The following is a 22,178-nucleotide window of genomic DNA, read 5'->3' as shown; positions in this document are numbered from 1 at the left end:
TAGCTGAAGCTATAATGCCGCTTTTCTTACTCTCACTGTACAGTGCACGCATAATTATTGCAAGTTTTTTTTCAGGCACATTTTACCAATTCCAAACCACATCAATCTTAATAACTACTATTAATTTTGTATTTAATCATATATAAGTGATATATATATAATTGTTCATGAAGGCTGGAAATGAAAAACGCCTTAATATTCAGGTGTGCATAATTATTAGGCAGGTTTTCTTTAACAGGCAAAATTAATTTTTAGTCCATTTCCCATCCTGAAAATTCAGTTTTGCAGAGATAGACTAAAAATGATCTTGAAAAATTACTTCCAGAATCTGGAAGATAAATTCTTTAAACAGTGGTACAAGAGGATGTGGTGCTGGTCCTTCAAGAGTCACTCTCAATCTGTCTGTCTATAAAGCCTATAAAAACAGTCTTCATGTATTTTACAACACTTCAGTTTGTTCTTCTTATTAAGTGGGAGTCATTTTTTAGGATTCTTTACCCTAAGTCTCTGAGATCCTGACACCTTGCACTTCTGGAGACTCCAGGTAGGTTATGTTCTGGAAAATGGTGGCGCTGGAGACTAAAGTGTTCCTGATGGTTTCACACTTAATTCTTCACCTTAATTCTAAATTATTCTGCAGTTAACATGTCTTTTCTTCTCCACCTGTTTTAGTCTGACCCTGATGACCCAATGAGCATTTCACTGTCCAATTGTCATGCCTTAACTTTGCAATTTCTAGTATTACATTAGTATTGCATTTTTCTCATGAGCATTTAATAATATTTGACTTTTCGGTCTGAGTTAAATTTCTTTTTGGCTTATTTTATCTGTAAAAGAAAACCTGCCTAATAATTATACACACCTGAATATAAGGTGTTTTTCATTTCCAGCCTTCATGAGCAATTATATATCACTTATAAATGATTAAATACAAAATTAATAGTAGTTTTAATTGTATATAGTAATAGTTTAATAGTAATAGTAGTTAGTAGTGAGATTGATGTGGTTTGGAATTGCCTGGAAAATGTGCCTGAAAAAAAAATATGATCAGAAAATTAACATTTAAGATGACATTAAATTGAATGCCTATCATTTATTAATTTTATAATATAATATAAATAGTGTATAATTATAGTTGTGTTAAGATGAAATATAACTTCTTAACACGATTATATGGCCACACAGAGAAAGTGCTTTTTGCATATGTGTGGTTTCAGTTGTTCCTACATTTTTCACACATCTAGAATAAATTTTAGCATGAAACTATATGGTGAATCATGATTTGTTTGTGAAAATGTTTGTACGCATATTTTACGCATGTGTGTACACATGCTTGGTGAATGAGACCCAAATGTCTTTTTTATTCAGTATGATATCTTCAAATCTTATCTTTTGTTGAAATCTTATACCTGAGATCAGTCTGTGTATCTCCACTCTTAAAATCTAATGGCTGATCCATTGACACATCCCTCTTCATAGACGCACAGCTGGACTCTGGTTCTGATCTCTTCTGACGAACAGAACTATAATAAAGAGAGGTTAATCATTTAAAAGACCATATTTAGCAAAGCACATATTTATTTATTATTAAATTATTATTAAAACAATCACTTAATTATCATTACATTTAGTTATTACAAAAATTATAAATTGAACAACAGTGCTTTCACAAATGTGACTCTTGTGTGAGCATCACTAAGTTAAAATATGAGAGAAAAATAAATACTAGGCCTATTTATATTATTCTGATAATATAAAAAGTCATATAATCTATTTTTATAGAAACAGAATACCTAAGATCAGTCTGTGTATCTCCACTCTTAAAATCTATTGGATGATCCACAGACCCATCACTCCTCATAGACACACAGCTGGGCTCTGGTTCTGATCTCTTCTGACGAACTGATGAACTATAACAGAACAGATTTGATCCTTTATGATAATAATTATTTAATACAAGGTCTTCAGGTATTTTTCTTCAAAAACACTATATGGGGAGGCTGATCTCATTTTTTAAAAATAAAGTTTTCAGTTTTAATCTTTAACCTAACTTCTATCATTTAAATGTGGTTTAATATAGTGTTTATTCAAAGTACCTGCGTCCTGGAGAAAAAAAATTTAATCTCTAGATGTTTGTGTATCATCCATGATGCTGAATAGGTTCAACAAAATCTGATGTCCAATACTGACTCTGGATGGAAATTACAAAAAATAATTAAGCTGAACGGATCCTGAGAGTCGGAAACAGGATCATGAGACGCGGCGTTCACTCAAATATTCATTGTTAGTCGTATATTAACACAAATGCTAAATAAATAAATGCAAATAAACCACTGAAAACACGGAAAACCAATGAAACCACGTTAACGTGCTTAAAATTGAAAAATATCAAATTCATATCAAAGAGCTACTGCTTCCTTAAGGGAAAATATGAATGCGAAATTCACCTGTAAAGCCTCTCGAGAGCTGAACACTCACCTTGATCAACATTTAATTACACGCAGATTCACAATCTTCCTTTTCTATCAAGTAGCTACATGTAAATTTATTTTAAAGGTTCTCATCGTTAAACACGTTGATTCTCCGTATTGTAAAGAATCGATTTCGACTGATTAAATAACGAATCAACTCTGAACATTTACTTTCACTCTTTTTTTGTGCCGATGATGAGGTCACGCGCTCGATCTCAAGCCTCATCAGCACGGCGGTGCACGTCTTTTTGTTTTGTTTTTGTTTTTACAGTTTTCCCTGAATAAATGGTTACAGGCATTTACTTAGCATAATGTTGAAAGATACAGCAGGGCAAACTTAAATTACGTGGCAAGAGATCATTTTGTTATGGTAACGATAACGAGTTTAATGCGTAAATAAATCTGTGTGTTAGACTGTGGCATGACCAGGAGTCGAATGACTGAAGGCATGTAGTAGATCGTGTGCAACAAGTTTTTCTGCAAAGTTTTGATTGTGTTGATCATTTGGAAGCCTTAGAAAATAATGCATCACATATGACACAGTAGGCTTAAGTACACTTAAGTTCATTTTAATTATCCATTTCTGGTTAGGTTGCAATTCATGCAGGTTTGTTTACACATACTTTTGTACAAAGTAAAAGGAAAACATCATTACAAATCTCGTGACATTTCAAAGCTACTTCATTTAAACAACTTTATAATATATATTTTTATTTAGTGTTTTCGCTTTATCAAATTCTTATATTAGTTCATAAATTGTTTTTCTACAGATTACTTAGACTACTGGTCTAAATATTGTATGGTTATATTTCTTTTTTCGTTTTTAATTTGTTTTGTTCCATTTTAAGTCTTTTTTTTTTTTTTTTGTCGTTTTCATCTACATTTATGTTCTTATAGCCTATGTAAGGGGGGAGAAAATCATGTAACTTATAAAGTATTAGTAAACTAATACTTTTGCTACTCTCCAAAGTAAAAGTGAAAACAGCTTTACAAATCTTGTGAGATTTTTAAAGCTATACCTTATTTGAACACCTTTAACAATTGCTTTTATCAGATTCATCACATCTTTTTATTTCTTTTTCTTCACATGAGACCTGATGCACATTTGAAACTTCTTTTCGGCTTCTCTTCAGTGTAAAACCTCGTGTGTGTCAAGCTGGACTTTTTTGTAGCAACGATGAAACCAGACAATTGTGAAGTGGAAGGTGACTGCTTAGATACAGGGGTGGGCAAACTCGGTCCTGGAGTGCCTGAAATGTAATTTCTCCAGTAAAACTGGACTTTTTTATAAAAAAAAAAACAACAAAAAAAAAACAATTCAGTGTTGTCTTTTCCTTCTTTCTTCCCCTTCTTCTTAAAGGGTTAGTTCACCCAAAAATGAAAATTCTGTCATTCCAAACACGCAAGACTTTCGTTCATCTTCGGAACACAAATTATTATATTTTTGATGAAATTTGACAGCTCTCTGACTCCTCCATAGACAACAATTTAATTACCACTTTCAAGAAAGAAAGGTAGAAAAGACATTGTTAAAATAATCCATGTGACTACAGTGGTTCAACCTTAATTTTATGAAGTGATAAGAATACTTTTTGTGCACAAAAACAGTACAAAAATAATGACTTTATTCAACAAATTCATCTCTTCCCTGTCATTCTCCTGTGCTGTTCACATTGTGTAGACAGTGCAGCACTTACAGGTTCTGTCCGAATGTGACTCAGAATGCTTTGTGATAGTACAAGACATTTTAAATCAGTTAAGAATTACATGAATAGAACAAGTATTAATTAATAGACTGAATGAGAGATACAAATATTACATAGCTTGCACTTTTTTACTTTTAAATGTATGTGAAATTAATGGAATTAACATTTTTAGTACAACCATGAATTAAGCCTAGTTTGCACAAATCACAATACAGAGCAAATTCTTAAACACTATATGACATTAACGATTACCTGCACACGGAGCAGAAGAAGAGAGAAAAAATTGTGAGTTTGGTGAATATACTGTTATGTCGTGTCTCTTGAATAATGACTCTGAATTTAAACTGTATCACTGTGCTTCTTTACTTTTTTTCGGCAACATTACATACAACTCACTGGCACTTCTTTGTCCCCATTGCGTGACTTCATATAACTTGTGCTAAACTAGAACACCATAGCAACATCACCACATCTCCCTTTCTAGAGATCAAAGGGTAGACTACCTTTGTCTCAATAGACCTTAGAGGATTATTTTGCCTCTTTTGCTGGAAGGTCTGCTCCTATCTAATTCTTAAACAAAACAGGTAATTACGAAATTTGTATTGGTATCTGCCAGAATCCCATATTGGCATCTAACTTACTAAAAATCTGTGCTCCGGCTAGCATTCCTAACGTCTGTTCAACTGATGGCAGGATGTATTTTTCCCTGCGAACTGTCTCATTCAATTTGGAGAGGTCTACACATATCCAAACAGCAGAAATTCTTTTCCCATTGACAAAGCCATATGGACCCCTGAAATAGGCTCGATGACCTGCTTCTCTTGCCTGCTTTATCTGCGGCCATAGTAGTGCTCTAGCCTCCCTGTCCGCTGGTAAGATGTGCTCGGCGAAGCTGATGTTCAAGTCTTTGCAAACTGAAGAATTCTTCGTAAGGCGCCAGAATTCATCTCTGTAATGTCTCATGGTGAACTGGATGACCACCTGTCGGTTGTACCCTGCCTCCTTCTTTCCCACGCGATGTACCGAATCCACCATACTCACCAATTTTGTGGACCATTGTGGATTGATCTGCGCCATGATCCCAAGTACCTCGTCCCTTGTTCTTTCTTCAGCTTTCTCTTTTAGGCCACGGAGCTTGAGATTCCAGCATCGTTTATATCGCTCCAGCTCCTGAACACACTCCTTCAGCTCCGCATTTTCCTTCGTCATCTTAGACATTTCTTTTCCAAGGTTACTGGATGCAGATTTACAGTCCTTGATCTCTTTTGCGTTAAATTCCATGCCCTTTGTCAGTTCTGCGATCATAACCGTGTTCTGCTTAAGCTGCATCCCAAAACACTCCTAATGGCGGTCAGGTTGTTTATCGCGTCGAGAATAGCGACGTTGGAAACCTCAGGTTGGGCATCCCCTTTTAGTCTTTTTTGAGGTACAGGGATTTTAGTAGGTGTAGATTCCATCGGTCTCCTTACACTCACTTTTTGAGTTTCCATCATCTCTTCATTGGCAGGAGCAGCATAGTCATGAGACAACGGTTATACACCCAGAGAAACATCACCTGCGTTTTTGGTTTCGCCATTTTTTAAGTGTCACATAAAAATATCTAACAAAAACAAGTTCTTCCTCTTTCTTACACCTTCAGTGGTCAAATAACTAAATAAAATAAACAAGAAGGGGAAGCAATGTGAAAATTTGGGACTAAAGATCAGAGACACAGCAAAGTATGTGTGCTCAGTTCACCATCTTGCCAGAACCCCACATCCCAGAGCTAAGGTCTATTTTAGAATATTTCCCTTTATTGTTTTCATGAGGACGCGTCATGCTTGTCACGTGACACACCGCGGCCAGTCGGCCACACTGCATGACAGATGTATTGCTTTTCTCACCGTCATCAACTATCTGATATTCCGATTCTCAAATATGTGCAAGTGAGTATTTGTCATTTAAAAAACGATGTAATGACCTTGATCTTAATATATAACGTGAATTCATCCATTTGTCCCGAAATACATGTGGCTGATGAACTGGGAGAACAATAGAGTGAGCTTTATAGGTACTTACACAATGTGTATCTGATACGAATAAACGTCGGCAAATTATATTTGAATGGATTGTTATTGCTGCTTCCATAGACATCAGTGTATATTTCATTGGCTGTTGCGTCGCGACACGTGACACCACAGGATATAGAGTCAGCCGACAGCTTCGGATATTTAGCATGCTAGATATTTGTATGGCATCTGCAAGGTGTCGGCGACGCGTCAGCAAGCCTCTTTGATGCATTGTTGAGTAGTTCACACATAAAGATTGGCAAGCACCGATCACTGGCTGATTTTCCCCCGATCACAGCCCGACCTGTCAGCGAGCTCATTAACTTGCAAATCGGGTTTAAGTCAGGCTTAAAATCCTGTATTGTAAACTTGCCATTAGCGAATGACTGCAGAGCAAGTACTGAACGCAATCAAATATGACTGTCATTGTCACTTGATGGATCTGGTGAAGCTGTCAGTGATCAAAATATTGATTTTGAAGATGTTGAAAATTATATTGTTTTTTGATATTGCGAATGGGCTCATATTCGCGATCTCAAACATATTCTCAAAACTATCATTTGCTGAATGTACTGGGAAATGAGCTCTGACGAGAACTACCTTTCTAAAGGTGCAATGACGTTGCTGCCTATGAGTGGATCAGATACCCTCGGATTTCATCAAAAATATCTTAATTTGTGTTCTGAAGATGACATGACATGAGGGTGAGTACTTAATGACAGAAATTTTTGGGTGAACTAACCCTTTAATCACAAAGACAGCAGCTGGTTTATTAGGCTGCTGTCACTTTAAGACCTGCACAGACCCAATACACTGTACTGCGTCTTGCTAGACGCTACGGGGAAACTTCTTTTCTCCGATAACTGAAGCCTTATTCAATCACAGCAGTGAAACTGCATGGCCATTAGTTTGTCCAAGCCCGTCAGAGCCCGCCAGAATGGGCGGGACATCTGGCTATATAAGCGGGCACTTCGTTTCTTGGGGACAAGGAAGTAATGGCTGTAGAAGCCTGACTCGCTCTGAGCTGGCGGAACTTTCTCTATGGCTCCTTTAGCCAGCAAATTATTCACCTCAGAGCACAGGATGCGAGCGTCCTCGCTCCCACTGAGGTGGGAACCACGCCGCTAAAGCGCGGGGGTTTTTGAGCCGAATTTAAGTACATAGCCTCGCTTTATTGTCCCCAAAACCCATTTTGACACTCTGGGGATGGCTTGGGGACCCGACGCTCATGATATGTTTGTTTTACCTTGTTTGCTATAACAGCGATTAGTTGCATGGGCACGGGAACTTGAGCGGATCCCAGTGCTTAGAAACACATTGTCTCCAGCACCCGGAATTGAACGGGGTGTCAGGTGGCATAAATATTCATGAAGAATGCTCTTTTAGAGAGAATAGTTATATGAGTCTCCATTGATAGTCATGAGGGAGAACATCATACATTAACGAGCTGTTAGCACTGCATTCAGCTGAGCGCTGTCAGTGTCATGTCATATTCAGCTGAGCACTGTCAGCATTGAACTCGCTCTTGCGCTCTCGTAGTGAGAGCGCTCGTCCTCAATGAATGCAGCTCAGCATTTTGAAACAAATGCCAGTGAGAATATGCTCTTTTAAAAAAATAAGCTCTGTATGCTCACCTGACAGAAGGCGCTCTCAGACGCTAAAGGATGCTCATGCGGCGATCAACTGAAGCAGAGCAGGCGCTGTTATATTCACCAGACAGTGGCAGGGGAAGTGCTGACACAAGTGCTCTCAGCGCTGCATGTGGCTCGTGAGCGAAGCACTGATCGGGCTGCTTAAGAGCGGCGAGCTGATCTGGCTGCTGTGAAGCACCGTGCTGATCAGCTTGCTGGAAGCGGCGAGAGAGAGAGGTCGCTGCGTCAGCTTGATCCTACTGCTCATAGTCAGCGAGGCAGCTTCAAGTTTCGTAGATTCAGTGATGAGAAGTGATCGTCGTCGCTGAAGGAGAATGAATCAGAGATCCTATGTGAAGTGCTTGCTTATATAGCCAGATGCCCCGCCCATTCTGGCGGGCTCTGGTGGGCTTCTTCGTCATAGGCTCGCGCTGCTCCGCCGTGCTGTCATTGGTTTGTTTTATTCAAACTGCACGAACCAATGGCTGTGCAGTTTCACTGCTGTGATTGAATAAGGCTTCAGTTATCGGAGAAAAGAAGTTTCCCCGTAGTGTCTAGTAAGATGCAGTACGAGTGAAGTATCGAAAGTGAACCCTCCTTTTCTGCGTACTGGCAGCCGCAGCGTTAGCATTAGCCGTTATGCTTTTTTGGCTAATTGTTGCAGGCCTGTCATCTAGTGGCTTTGGCTGCATGCACTTCAGGTCCGAGTCCGGCAGCGCGAGTGTCACGCGTTTTATTTTTTACACTTCCTGCTATTCACATAATTGGCATATTGCGGCCCTTCACATAGCACGGCCTATTGCGGCCTTTCATGTAACATGGCCTATGTGGTCTTTCTGTTTTAATCGGCCTAATGTTTCTTCTGCATAGCTTATACAGTCATATAATAATTATAATAGTTCATAAATATTTACTATTTATGCCTTAATTTGTCACAAAACTTTGTTTTTTATCTTTGTTCAACACTGAATCTAATACTACACACATTTAACTATTCAAAATGTGTATTTGTCAATCTCAGGCAACTTTATTTCATTTTTTACAAGGTTTCAACGCAGAAGATGGATGCATGTTTTCTCAGTCCTGTTACCAAAACTCAGGTGCCATTTAAAAAGCATGTTTAAAAGCATGTCAGTTAATTCCTTTGTATTCACCTCAAGAAAGTGTTTATTTTGAAGAAATGGTTGGTTATGTGTTCAAATAACTGATATTTGTGACAAAAAAATCACTTTATATTAAAGCAAGGTGTATTTTAATAAAAAACGCAAAACAATTTTCTCATTTAAAAGAAGACAAAAGCCTCAAGTTTATATATTTTTAAATAATTTAATTTATTTAACAATTGTGTAAATGATGGATCATACAAAACTGATAAAAACAGTGGTTTAACTTTATTTTTCTAGAAAAATAAATAAATTTAGTAACAGGACTGAGCACTTTGTAACAGGAATGAACACTGGGTAACAGGACTGAGTGTCCATATGTTTGTAACTAAAAATAAAAAATTATATAGTTACTAAAACAAGAATTTCAATAATCACGTTTGACTCATCTTTAAACATATTTCAAATGTAAGTTAAATTGTGCAAAAGTAAGACACTGTCTGATACTGGTTGGTGTGGAGGAGCAGATCTAGCCATGGTTGAACGGCACTGGTTAACACATACATACACGCTGCTCATTCCCTTTTCCCCCTCCGTTGATAGACATTATGACGGCATCGCAACTCCTTCCCCTCCTGTATATATAACAAATTTTTTGCACTTATTTTACCCTACTTGCATACATACCTTGCTCCTACATTATACCTGATTTAGGTTTTAAATATATGTTTTACATGTGTTATGTGTGATGTCCTGGGTCGGAGGACATTCTGGTTTCGCAAGTCAGGGGGATGGCCCAGGTGAAAAAATAATATAGTAAATACTATAGTGTTTTTGAACCATACTATAGTAAATTGTAGTATACTATATATATTATAGTATTTACAACGCTTTGTTAATGAATGCTACAGCATACTGTAGTATTAACTATAGTGAACTGATAAACTGTAATAAATAATGTAGTATACTTTAGTTTTTACTACAGTAAACTGTAGTGTATATTGTAGTATAATATACCCTATAGTTGTAGAAAACTTAGTACAGTATTGGGTAAAGTAATTTGTTTATATTACAATAGTTGTTATATTATCACAGCAACTATAGAATTACCACAACAAATTAATTCAAGACTTTATTATAGTATGGTTCAAAAACACTATTGTCACAGTCACATGGACTTTCAGTTTGTTTGTTTTCATCGGTCACGTGTTCCTTTGTTCTAGTTTCCCGCCACTATCTGTAACCTTGGACACTAATCACTTTCATCACAGCTGTTCGTCATTTGAGTTCATCAATCAGTGTATTTAAGTTCCTGTTTCTGTTCAGTGTGTGGTCGGGTGTTGTTAGTGTCTACATGGTGTGTATTCCTGTCTGTTCCTGTATTCTCCCATTGGATTTTCAAGTAAAGACTCACTTTATCCTTATCTCCTCGTTCGTGTGCTTTATACACCAGCTACCATAACAGAACACCCGACCTAAACAGTAAGTGACGTGTTTGACTGTAGGATTTTCTTTTTTTTGTTTTCGTGTTCAGTGTTTTGTTTCTGTTTCTCACCCCTGCTTGCACCATGGACCCACCTGTGAGACTTATATGCCTTGAGCAGGGAGAAAGCTCCCTCGGGAGACATTTACAACTGTTTTTGGATCTCGCCCATCAGACCACCTTCCCGGACTACTGCCTGTGCACGTTCCTGTACGTCGGACTAAACAACACCACACGTGCACAGCTGTCCGGGGAGGGTCCTCGAGGGAGCTTCGCGTCCTATGTGGAGTGGGTGCTGGCATCCTGCGGATCACCATTCACCGTTGAAGTTGCGGCCAGCCCCACTCCCCAGCCAGTGCCCAGCCAGAACCACCCAGACGGCGAGGATTTACGTCCTGAGCCCACCGCAGGTAGAACGACAGAGACCGCCACGATTGAGCCACCCACGCACACAAGAGCGATCGGGGGTCACATCGCCACGGAGCCCGAGCAGCGTGTACCTGACCAGGTGTGTGAGCCGGCCGAACCATCCATCGCCAAGGGAGTGTTGGTGGACCTCGAGGGTCCGGAAGTGAACCCCGCCCACCCCCCCGCTACTGAGAGTGAGTTTTGTGCTGAAACACTGCTGGACTTAAGGTGTGGAGAGGACATTTTTCTTGCCCCTGTACTGTCTCCTGTCCAGCTGGTCCCGTCCAGCGTGCCTCTCCCACCTTATCACCAACCTTCCTGTGACTCTCCACTACTCTTGGATTTTTGCATGGAACTCCAGCCTGTTTCCCAGTTCACAGCCATCAGTGCCATCCAGTCATCTCCGTCTCCCTTCAGTCCCTCGATACCACCTCCTCTCAGTAGCGTGGTACCATCTCGGGCCTGCCGGGATCCGTCTCCTCCTGGGCACGAGGAGCCCGAAGCTCCGCCTCCAGCTTCGGATGGTCTCGAGCTGCCTCCATCTATCGCCCTTACTCCTGCACCTGCGCTCCTTCCGCCCTCGACCTCGGAGTGGACCATCGGCCTTTCGGCCACGCCGGACTCCCTCGGCACGTCGGCTCCACCTGGGTCAGACATCGCTTCACCTCCGCTGCGGACTTACGGACCGTCCGCTGCTCTCTGGTCCTCCACCCCTTCCACTACGGCTTGCTCCGCCCTACCTCAGGCTCCGTCTCCGCCCTCGGTCGCACCAACGCGTCCTCAGACCTCCGGATCCACTCCTCGATCTCAGGAGGTCGTCACTGCGGCTCCGTCGCGGCCGCTTGGATCGTCACCATCTCTTCACCACCTCAGCTCGTCGGCTACGCGGTGGGCTCCATCCTCTCCGTCATTGACTGCGGTCCTGCCCATGGCGGTCATCAACAACCTTCCATGGCTCCTCCCTCCATCAACGCCGCCGTGGGGCACTACCCTGGCTGGTGCCTGGCACAACATCCTGCAGCCCCTGTTCAAGGCCATCCCCTGGACTTCACCTCCACCTGCACCACCCTGGACTCCTGTATTCCGCCTCCTCCCAGTTAGCCGTCCGCCTCCTTAGCCACCTCCTACATCGTCTTCAGCATCCTATCTTCATCTTCCCCTCTCTCTACGGCGCGAGGACGCGCCTTTCCGGGAGGGGGCGTAATGTCACAGTCACATGGACTTTCAGTTTGTTTGTTTTTCATCGGTCACGTGTTCCTTTGTTCTAGTTTCCCGCCACTATCTGTAACCTTGGACACTAATCACTTTCATCACAGCTGTTCGTCATTTGAGTTCATCAATCAGTGTATTTAAGTTCCTGTTTCTGTTCAGTGTGTGGTCGGGTGTCATTAGTGTCAACATGGTGTGTATTCCTGTCCGTTCCTGTATTCTCCCATTGGATTTTCAAGTAAAGACTCACTTTATCCTTATCTCCTCGTTCGTGTGCTTTATACACCAGCTACCGTAACAACTATAGTATTTACTATAGTATTTTTTTCACCTGGAGGGGGACTGTGTGAGGTCATGTGACCATTATAAAAGGTGCTTTTGCTCAAATGTGTTACCACACATAACAAAATTACCACATTCAAGGTCCAGAGAAGTAGTAAAGAGATGGTTAAAATAGTCAATGTGACTACAGTGGTTCAACCTTAATGTTTTGAAGCGACGAGAATACTTTTTGTGCGCAAAAACAGAACAAAAATAACAACTTCATTCAACAATTTTTCCTCTTCCCTTTCATTCTTCTACGCAGTTGGTGCAGTAAACGCAGTTCAGAGCTTCCATGTTTACATCCGCAATATTGAAAAACGCAGAGTATGAAATCAATGCCTGAGAAGCTTGTTCTCAATTTCCTTATGTCCTTTGAGAAAACTTTGACATCCCACTCCACATTGTCTCATTGTATCATTTGTTAGTAAATTGCATATTTGTTAGAAAATGTATCAACAGCAAAATTACACCAAATAATTGTTAGTGATGGTAAATGAGGAACATCAGTCATATGAGGCACTGACTTTGAGCATTAGAACAACAGACTTTAGAATACATAGAAGAAAATTAAAAATAGTTTGTAATCACAATGAAAGTTACCTTCTGCGCGAATCTGCAGTACAACTCCTATTGCAAAAATATTATATCATCATTAAATGAACAATGGAAAATGTTCCTTTCTCCAAAAAACTAAAAAAAAAAGTGATTTAATTCTAATTAATAGAGTTATTTATTCCAAACAGGTGTATCATGTGGAGTGAAGTTATACAGCAACTTCCTGTATTTAATACCTTAATGAAAAACAGATAGACCTAGTGGGTATTTTTGTGACAAGAAACAAAATCAATAGCACATTTTTCAAAATTGACCTAAAAAAACAAAAAAATAAAAACTGCCACCATTTACTTCCTTTATTGCCTTTTCAGAAAAGAGAACATGCAGACATACAGACTCCACATTAACACTAGAACCGCCAGGAGTCGTTGTATATCTAAAACCGCCAGCGGGTAAAATTTACTCATGCACATGATTACTGTTTTGATATGGCTAAAAATCGTATCATGTCTCTGTATTATGCCACTGTCTTCACAAAGAAATTCTAGAGTCATGAAATGATTATTTTTAGTCATCAACTATGTTTTTTTTCCTGTTGTTTTATGCTATTTTAAGCAGGCTACACTAATCACTTTTTGGTGAATGTAGGCTAAACCAGCCTGCAATGACAACTGTTACAGTACAGAAGGGACGGAGACTGAAGATGGCAGAGATGGTAGTTTATTTGACACACAGCAGAGTAAACAGACGTGCAGGTGAGTATAACATGACTTTGCAGGTGAATGGTGAGATGAGGATGAATGATACTGTCCTTTTGTGTTGAATAGGTGACGATCCTGGGAGACGATGGAGGATGAACAACGCTGGAGACTGGAGACACTCACACACAGACTGGGAACACGAGGAGAGATTTGAAGACGCTGGAGACAGGTAAGTAGATCGCTGGGAGTCCTTGAGGTAAGCATGTAGGTATGTCTAGATGCGAACGAGATCGGACAGTGACTGAGTGTGTGTGAGTGTCTTAAGTACTGGTGGTGATGAGTGTGCTGATGAGGTGCAGGTGCGTGTGATCAGTACTCGGGAGATGGGGTGCGCTGTGATTGGTGGGTGTTGGAGCCTGGCGTGTCTGTGACAGTACCCCCCCCTCCACGGCCCGCTCCTGTGGGGCCGAGGACCCCGGCGTCGTGGTGGCCGCCCTCTTCCATGTGGGGCAGGTCTGTCGGGATGGGCTGCGTGGAAGGTGTGAAGCAGGTTGGGATTGAGTATGTCGTTTCTGGGGACCCAAGAGCGCTCCTCAGGGCCGTAGCCTTCCCAGTCCACTAGGTATTCTAGCTGACCACCACGGCGCCGGGAGTCCAAGATCTCACGCACCTCGTAGGCTGCACCGTCGTCCAGGATGAGTGGAAGGGGGGGGTTCGGCTGCTGCTACGCCAGGCTCTGTGGAGAGAGGAGCAGAAGGGTGGTGAGGTTTCAGGAGAGACACGTGGAATGTGGGGTGAATGCGGTATTGAGGTGGAAGCTGGAGCTGGTAGAGGCCAATGAACAGCCAGACCTTCTGTCCAGGTTGGTAGGCAGGGGCGTTGGAACGGTGAAGGTCGGCTGCCATCCTGCGTCTGCACAGGGCCCGTTAAAGCTGATGGTGTGCTGAGTCCCAGACCCTCTCGCTCTCGGAACCAGTAGTCGACAGATGGAACGTCCGATGGTTCCCCTGACCAGGGGAACAGTGGGGGTTGGTAGCCGAGCACGCACTGGAACGGGGTGAGTCCAGTAGATGGTTGGCGCAGGGAGTTTTGTGCGTACTCGGCCCAACCCAGGTACTGGCTCCAATAGTCCTGGTGGCCGTGACAGAAGGTACGGAGGAAGCGACCGATCTCCTGGATCTTCCTTTCCGTCTGCCCGTTCGACTGTGGATGGTAGCCGGATGTCAGACTGACGGTCACACCTAGGAGCGAGAAGAATGCTCTCCATACTCGGGAAATGAATTGAGGTCCTCTATCTGAGACGATGCCGGCTGGAAGGTGGCGAGGGCTCTTCGAGATGGCGCATTCCTTGCACATACCTTTTTTTTTAAAAATATTATTACAATTTAATATAATGGTATTCTATTATATACTTTAAAATATAATGTATTTCCGTGATGCAAAGCGTCTGAACATGCTTTTTTTTATTTTTTTTATTTTTTATTATGCAAACAGACAATTACAATATTTACAGAAAAGAAATTAAATGCAAAATACAAATACAAAGACCAACAAAACATACATAACAGCCAGTATGATTTGGGTATGTGTGTGTGTGTGTGTGTGTGTGTGTGTATATAACTAAGTGTAACTGGGTGTGGGAGTGGAAATATATGAATAAAGGAGCATGTAGGAAAGTACAACAGACATAACCAGAGTAAAAAAAAATATATATATATATATATATATATATATATATATATATATAATGATGAAGATGATAGTATCACACGCAAAAAAATGAGGAAGGTGACAATAGCAACAGTAATAGCAGTATTATTAATAATAATAATAATAATAATAATAATAACAAAAATAATAATAATAATAATAATAATAATGATAAATCCAATTAATAAGAAATGACAAATAGTAATAATAGTATTAGCAGTAGTAGTAATGATAAACATTAACAAATATACTCATTTCATCCGGAATGAGGGGGAGGTTAAAGGATCAGGAAGGGGAAAAATAAAGATAATAGTAATAGCAATAATACACATACCTTCTGACGTCGGATGCCATGTTCGGCCACCAGAAGCGTTCCTTCAGCAACGAGAGGGTTTCATTGACCCCCGGGTGGCCAGTGACGTGTGGGCAGTGTGGATGAGTGGAGTGCGCCGCGCTCTGGTGGTGTATTGCAAGCCTGGTGGACAACCCGACGGAGTGTTGGCGGAGGCCATTGGAGGAGGGCATGGTTTCCTCAGACCAGGAAATAGGGTTGACGATGAGGGTTTCAGGAAGGATGGATTCTGGTTCTTCGGGTCTTTCCTCTGGAGCGTGCAAACGAGACAGGGCATCGGCTTTGACGTTCTTGACACCGGGATGTAGGAGATTGTGAAATTAAAGCGGGTGAAGAACAACGCCCAGCATGCTTGCCTGGGGTTTAGCCTCTTAGCTGCTCGAAGGTACTCAAGGTTTTTATGGTCGGTGAGTACGAGGAAGGGGTGTTTGGCATCAGTTTCTGATGGCATCCACCTTCCTCTCGTCCATCCGGATGCCACTGCTGTCAATGTTGTACCCAAGGAACTGCACTGAGGGCTGGTGGAAGGAGCACTTTTCAGCTTTTAGGAAGAGATGGAATTCCCTCAGGCATTTCAGGACCTCCGCAACGTGGTGGCGATGTTCGGCCAAGCTCCGGGAGTAGATGTAGATGTTCAGAGCCTGTTCGTTCCAGCCACTTGAAGCTGCTAGCGTTCTGAATTGCAAAGCATAATCATTTACAGACATTGTGCCCTGTTTCAAATTATACAGTTTCTCACCAATGGAAGAGTCAGTGGCAGGCCTCCCGAAGACCTCCCGGAAATGAGCGACGAAGCCAGAGTAAGACTGAATGACAGGATTATTCTGGGACAAAATGGAATTGGCCCATTGAAGTGCTTTGCCTTGTAACTGTGAAATTATGAACGCTACCTTGGCGTTGTCTGACTCCGTCTGCTAATAAATTGCCTCTTAAGTGATTTAGATCCTGACTACATGCTCTGAGTAGCATGGTACAATAAGAATGTTATTTTTCATAACCTGGAAATGAACATTTCTAAACTAAATTAATAAACAATCAACACTGAGTGTTCACTGGACGAACAGGTTAATTGATTGTAATATTAATCTTAATGTAGCTACATCCAGTTAATCTGATTAATGGATTTACATATTCATAATTAATAATCATAATGAGTTATGATTAATTATTAATATTTCCCCTTTGAGTTAATTCGCTACAGTGGTTACGACGTAGAAAGTTAGAAAGTTGGTTGGTATTTGTTCTTACAACAAATACCAAAGCACGTTCGTACCTCTTGCAAACAGTACAGTGACTGAGTACAGGGAACTGGCACAGTTGGCATATGTGTATCAGGCAGCATCACACAAGGGTACAGCAACTGACTCAGTAACTACGTCTGTGTACCCTGTTTTGAGAGGTGCAGCACGGGGTTCAGATGAACGACCAGCTCCCGCTGCACGTCAGTCGGCTGAACAAGGACTATGTTTCTTTCACACCCGTTTTGGAGCGAAAGCCAAAAAGTACCGTCCTCCATGCACATTTAATGTGAGCCGCAATATGCCGACTGTCAGTAGCATAGTAGCTAACGACACTGCTTGCTGTTCATCACAGACTCGTTATCTGGCTGACATTTCCTGTGTGATACAGGGGCGCAGGTTAGCGTCCTGCCCCCGTCAACAGTGGATAGACGCTCTGGCGAGGTTGGCTCACCACTCGAGGTAGCCAATCAAGGCAAAATACGCACCTATGGGAAACGGCTAGTACCACTGTGCTTCAATGGACAACGTTTTACATGGGAGTTCGTGTTAGCAGATGTGAGTAGGCCCCACCTGGGGCAGATTTCCTGTGCACCAATGGACTGTTGGTTGATGTCAAAACTGCTGTTTGGTTACTGCGGAAGGTTTCAATGTTTTACCTTGCTCAATTAGCACCTTTCACACGACCACTCTGTCCAGCGCATTGACCGGTGACTGCAAGTTCACCCGACTGCTCTGTCAATTTCCCAATCTCACTAAACCCACTTTCTCCTCAGCAGTGGCCAGCCATGTGGTCGTACATCATATCTCTACATCCGGACTGCCGGTTCATCCAGTGAAACTGGCAGTTGCCAAGGCCAAGTTTGCTAACATGGAAAAACTTGGTATAGTGCGATGCTCTAACAGTCCTTGGGCCATGCCAATCCACATAGTCCCCAAAGCGGATGGCGGTTACCACCCATGTGGAGATTATCGTCAACTCAATGACATCACCACACCTGACCGATATCCAGTTCCACACATTCAGGATTTTTCAGTCGGCGGCTCTGCCCAAATGAGCAGAAGTACAGCAGTTTTGACAGAGAGTTGCTCGCGCTCTACCTGGCAGTAAGGCACTTTCATTTCTTTTTGGAGGTATGTGTTTTCACAGTGTTTGTGGATCATAAACCCTTGGTTTATGCTATGTCCAAAGTTTCTGAGCCCTGGTCATCACGACAACAACGTCACCTGGCCTTCATATCCGAGTTCACGACGGATATCAAGCACATTGACGGTACAAGCAACGTCATGGCAGATTGCCTTTCCAGGGCCACTGTGCAAGCAGTACACTTGGGTATAGACTTTATCCAGTTAGCAGCTGACCAGCAATCCAACCCCAATGTGCAGGTTTACAGGACAGCTATCTCAAGTTTGAAAATAGCTGATGGGTTAGGTTGTAGATTAGATTGTAGAAAATGGCACTGCATTACTTACAGTGGATTCTCCCGATTGAAATGAGTCCAAAATCAACAATCACTTGCATGAATCACGAGATATTTCTTGTGAAGGAATGATTTTAAAAATGCCCATTAGGGCAGTATGCTTTTTTTTTTTTTTACCTTTTATTAGCAGTTTCTCAGCAAGAGAATGTCCAAAGTTTTCTTTCAAACGATAACAACCTTTTGACTCTCCTTGCTATAGTTTTGGAGTTACGAGTCTTTACTTTTTTGTATGACATTCAGAAAAAACAACTCTGAAAATGCCTTCAGGGCTTAAAGGTGGGGTAAGTAGATTTTCAAACACGCTATTGGACATTGTTGATGTTTGAAATCAACCCAAACAAACCCACCCCTCTCTGCATTGCTCCTCCTCCAAAACTCACACTCCAGTCCTAACCACCCTGCTCTGAACAGATCGCTGCTGGCAGGCAAGGCGAGTGCACTAATAATGACTCTAAACACCGCATTCTTTTGTGGTCGTCAGTGTGCAGTGGTTTACCTGCACAACTCTCACTATCTGGCCACTGTTACACACGCAATGCGAGTGGATGTCTGTTTATCACAGCTGACACACGACAAAATGCTCCACGAAAAACAAAAGTTCAGGTAATGAACGAATGACAAGGAAGCACAAAAAATGAATGTACTGTACACAAGAGTAAATACAAAGTGTTTGTTGTTAGTCGCCAACAGCACAGCAGCTCCAGACAATCGGTGACACACAAACCCAGTATTACATGTGAAGCGGAATCAAAGCAGCCTCCACGACTGTTTTCAGGCCTTCCTGCCTGGCTCTCTCCAGCGCTGGAAAGCTTTTCTAATATTAACACAGGTCCTAAAGCGCTTACCCAGTCATAAACCTTCATTCCAGTGATATTCTTTTGAGCTCTTTTGTATTGTGTTCCATCTCTCGTTCTGCATTTTTTTTTGCTCATTCTCTCTCCTCGACTGTCATACGCCCCCTCATGCTGATTGGTTACACGTTTGTTGTTGTTGTCGGCCCGACTAACTTTCAAACAGTGTTTTTGAAAATCTACTTAAACCAAAAAAAAAAAAAAAAGTTTCAAAATTTACCTGAAAACACAAAACTAAAAACTGCCACCATTTACAACCTTTATTACCTTTTCAGAAAAGAAAAGAGAACATGCAGATGCCAAAGGCTCCACTTTAATAAATAGGATTTGTCCAAAAATGGAAATATGTATTACAGCCATCTCTCTAGTCTGTCCCTGCAATCACCTATCTTTCGAAAATAATCATCAATATAAATATTACTCCATATCCTTGGAAATAATTATCCCTAGATATTTAACAGTAGATTTAAAGGACATAAGATGGGAGCCATTAATTCATTAATTCACATTTCCCCAGATTAAAGTGCTATCCAGGAGTTTTAGAAAGAACAAAAATTACATTTTACAGAAATCAATATTAAATATTCAATGACGCCATTTGCCCTCTGCTGGTAGACACATCTTTTCTGTAGTGAGGCTCTTGAAAACTTTTAAACTTAGAAAAAGGTTTTACAAATATATTAAATGGTTATATATATATATATATATATATATATATATATATATATTGCCAAAAGAATCACATTCTCCCATTATTACAAACAAAGCAGTCTAACTTGTTTAATAAATCTCTTATTTACGCTTTGTATATGATTTGTTAATTACAATAGTAGTGTCTCAGTTTTGTCATTTTTGTCACACTCTTGCAGTGTATACAGTCTTACACCATCTACACTGTGATCAAGAAGTGCATTATCTAGCGATTCCAAAACAACTCCAAAGTGCCAACGGTGCTTTTAGGCACTTGTTTTCAAGCATTAAATTGTAATTGTGTAAATCTGCTGACATACATAGTTCAAAAGAACAGAACCACCAAAACAAAAACACGAAAATTATGTAAATTCACACACATCAGTGTGATCTCTGTGTGTCTCTGTGTCTTCAGTCTCTGTAGCTCCTTATTCACCATCAGCTGATCCTGAGGAAACTGGACTGACGTCTAAATACTGAGAGTCCTACAATAAAACACACAGACAGTCACATATGAGTATGAGACATTACTGCTGTCACATCACATCAGGAGATCATTTCAGAAAAATCACAGCCAGATATATTAGTATATTCATATTACAGCCAGAGATATGAATGAATAAATGCTAATAGATTAATAACAGTAAATAATAAACAATTCGCTCTTAATCACTTTCACACAGAGACACTGTAAGAGATGAAAATATTAATATATTCATAGATCATATTCACATCACAGAATAAAACTTCTTTTTAAACAGTTTAAAGTACAGAGACTAAAGTGGAGCTGAATTATTATCTTATATTCTCCAGTTACACATATATGAGGCTGTTACTGAACTTGGGACAATTTAAAAGCTTTAAATAAAAATATACTCACAATATTTTAGTTCCTTCAGGTTATAATGTGGATCATCCTTCAGATCAGAGAGCAACTTCACTTCATATTGTTCTAGATTATTCCCAGTCAGACTCAGTTCTCTCAGGTGTGAGGGGTTTGATCTCAGAGCTGAAGCCAGAGCAGCACAACCTTCATCTGTGAGACCACAATCACTCAACCTGTAGAGAACAATGACACAGTTTGAGTTGTAGTTCAAGTGTCTGTAGTTTGTTATTCACTCTGGTCTCAGATCAGGAGAGGAGATATAAATACAAGCATTGCCACATACTTCTGCTGACAGAATGAGATTTATGCATGTTGATGCTCAGTGGTGCTGTTTGAAACTGTCATGTGCTTCAGGACTGAACAGACACACAGATCTGAATGTGAGATATTGTTTCATAGTAATATAAGGACAGTTCTGACTGGAGAAACAGTCTCTTGCACCTCTAATACACTCCTACAGGAGGACATTTGCTTCACATGACCCACAGGTTTCCCATTACATATCATTTATTAACTCATGATCAAACACATAATTGTGTCATGTTTGGTCTTATCTGGCAGCTTATAAACTAATAGAAATGTGGTGAACTCAATAGAGATATTCAATGTCCTAATGTACTCAAAGTAAGAACTATTGCCTACACATGCATTGAGATCATGTTCCTCCGGATCATCACCCATTTACCTACAGGTTACAGCTCTACAGTGTATTTCACAGTTAAATTCATGCCATGCTTTATGACATCTATGAGAACACAATTAGCTCAGATGATTTTAGAACAAGTAGAAAATAAGATGGAAATAAAAAGAGAAGAGCAGGTGAAGGAGTTTTAATAATCATTTGTGCTGAGATTTAGTGTCTTTACTGAGCATTTATTTTACAAGTTGATTTTAGTTTTAGAAATTACATTAAAGGAGACATCTTACTGAGGACAAAGACGTGTGAATATTAGAGAGATGTTCTTACTGCAGTATCTCCAGTTTACAGTGAGGATCCTGTAGTACATCAGACAGCAGATTCACTGATTTTCCTATTTTATTCTTAGACAGATCCAGTTCTCTCAGGTGTGAGGGGTTTGATCTCAGAGCTGAAGCCAGAGCAGCACAACCTTCATCTGTGACTCCACAATCACCCAACCTGTGGAGAACAATGACACACTCTTCACTCTCTCAGTTCAGATCAGATCAGTTTAGCAGTGAATCCATTATTAAAGAGAAAGTACAAACTTAAAGCACAAATTAATGTTTGATGTATCTAAAACATCTAAACTATCATTCAATCAGGAAAAATATGATATTTGTCACAGACACGCCAGGCTCCAACATCCACC

General features: G+C 40.8%; 1 protein-coding gene and 1 long non-coding RNA gene across 7 annotated transcripts in view; one reads left to right on the top strand and one right to left on the bottom strand.

The window, feature by feature from the left end:
* LOC127495418 (NACHT, LRR and PYD domains-containing protein 12-like) overlaps positions 1 to 22,178 on the bottom strand; it is a 107,100-nt gene that overhangs the window by 62,547 nt on the left and 22,375 nt on the right. For 2 of the 6 annotated variants that reach the window (XM_051862256.1, XM_051862254.1), the window contains exon 11: positions 21,815 to 21,985. The exons of 3 other annotated variants lie outside the window; for them this stretch is intronic. In XM_051862256.1, the coding sequence (XP_051718216.1) occupies positions 21,815 to 21,985 (171 nt within the window). Of the gene's footprint in view, positions 1 to 20,991; positions 21,021 to 21,814; positions 21,986 to 22,178 lie in introns of all 6 variants that reach the window. One more of the 6 variants, XM_051862255.1, reaches the window with a different exon arrangement.
* LOC127495432 (uncharacterized) overlaps positions 1 to 22,178 on the top strand; it is an 89,386-nt gene that overhangs the window by 55,404 nt on the left and 11,804 nt on the right. The gene's annotated exons all lie outside the window — the stretch shown is intronic.

This window comes from Ctenopharyngodon idella, chromosome 15, assembly GCF_019924925.1.
Source record: "Ctenopharyngodon idella isolate HZGC_01 chromosome 15, HZGC01, whole genome shotgun sequence".
Lineage (NCBI taxonomy): Eukaryota > Metazoa > Chordata > Actinopteri > Cypriniformes > Xenocyprididae > Ctenopharyngodon > Ctenopharyngodon idella.
Note: the sequence above shows the minus strand (reverse complement) of the source record. Positions and strands in the feature narration are given on the sequence as shown.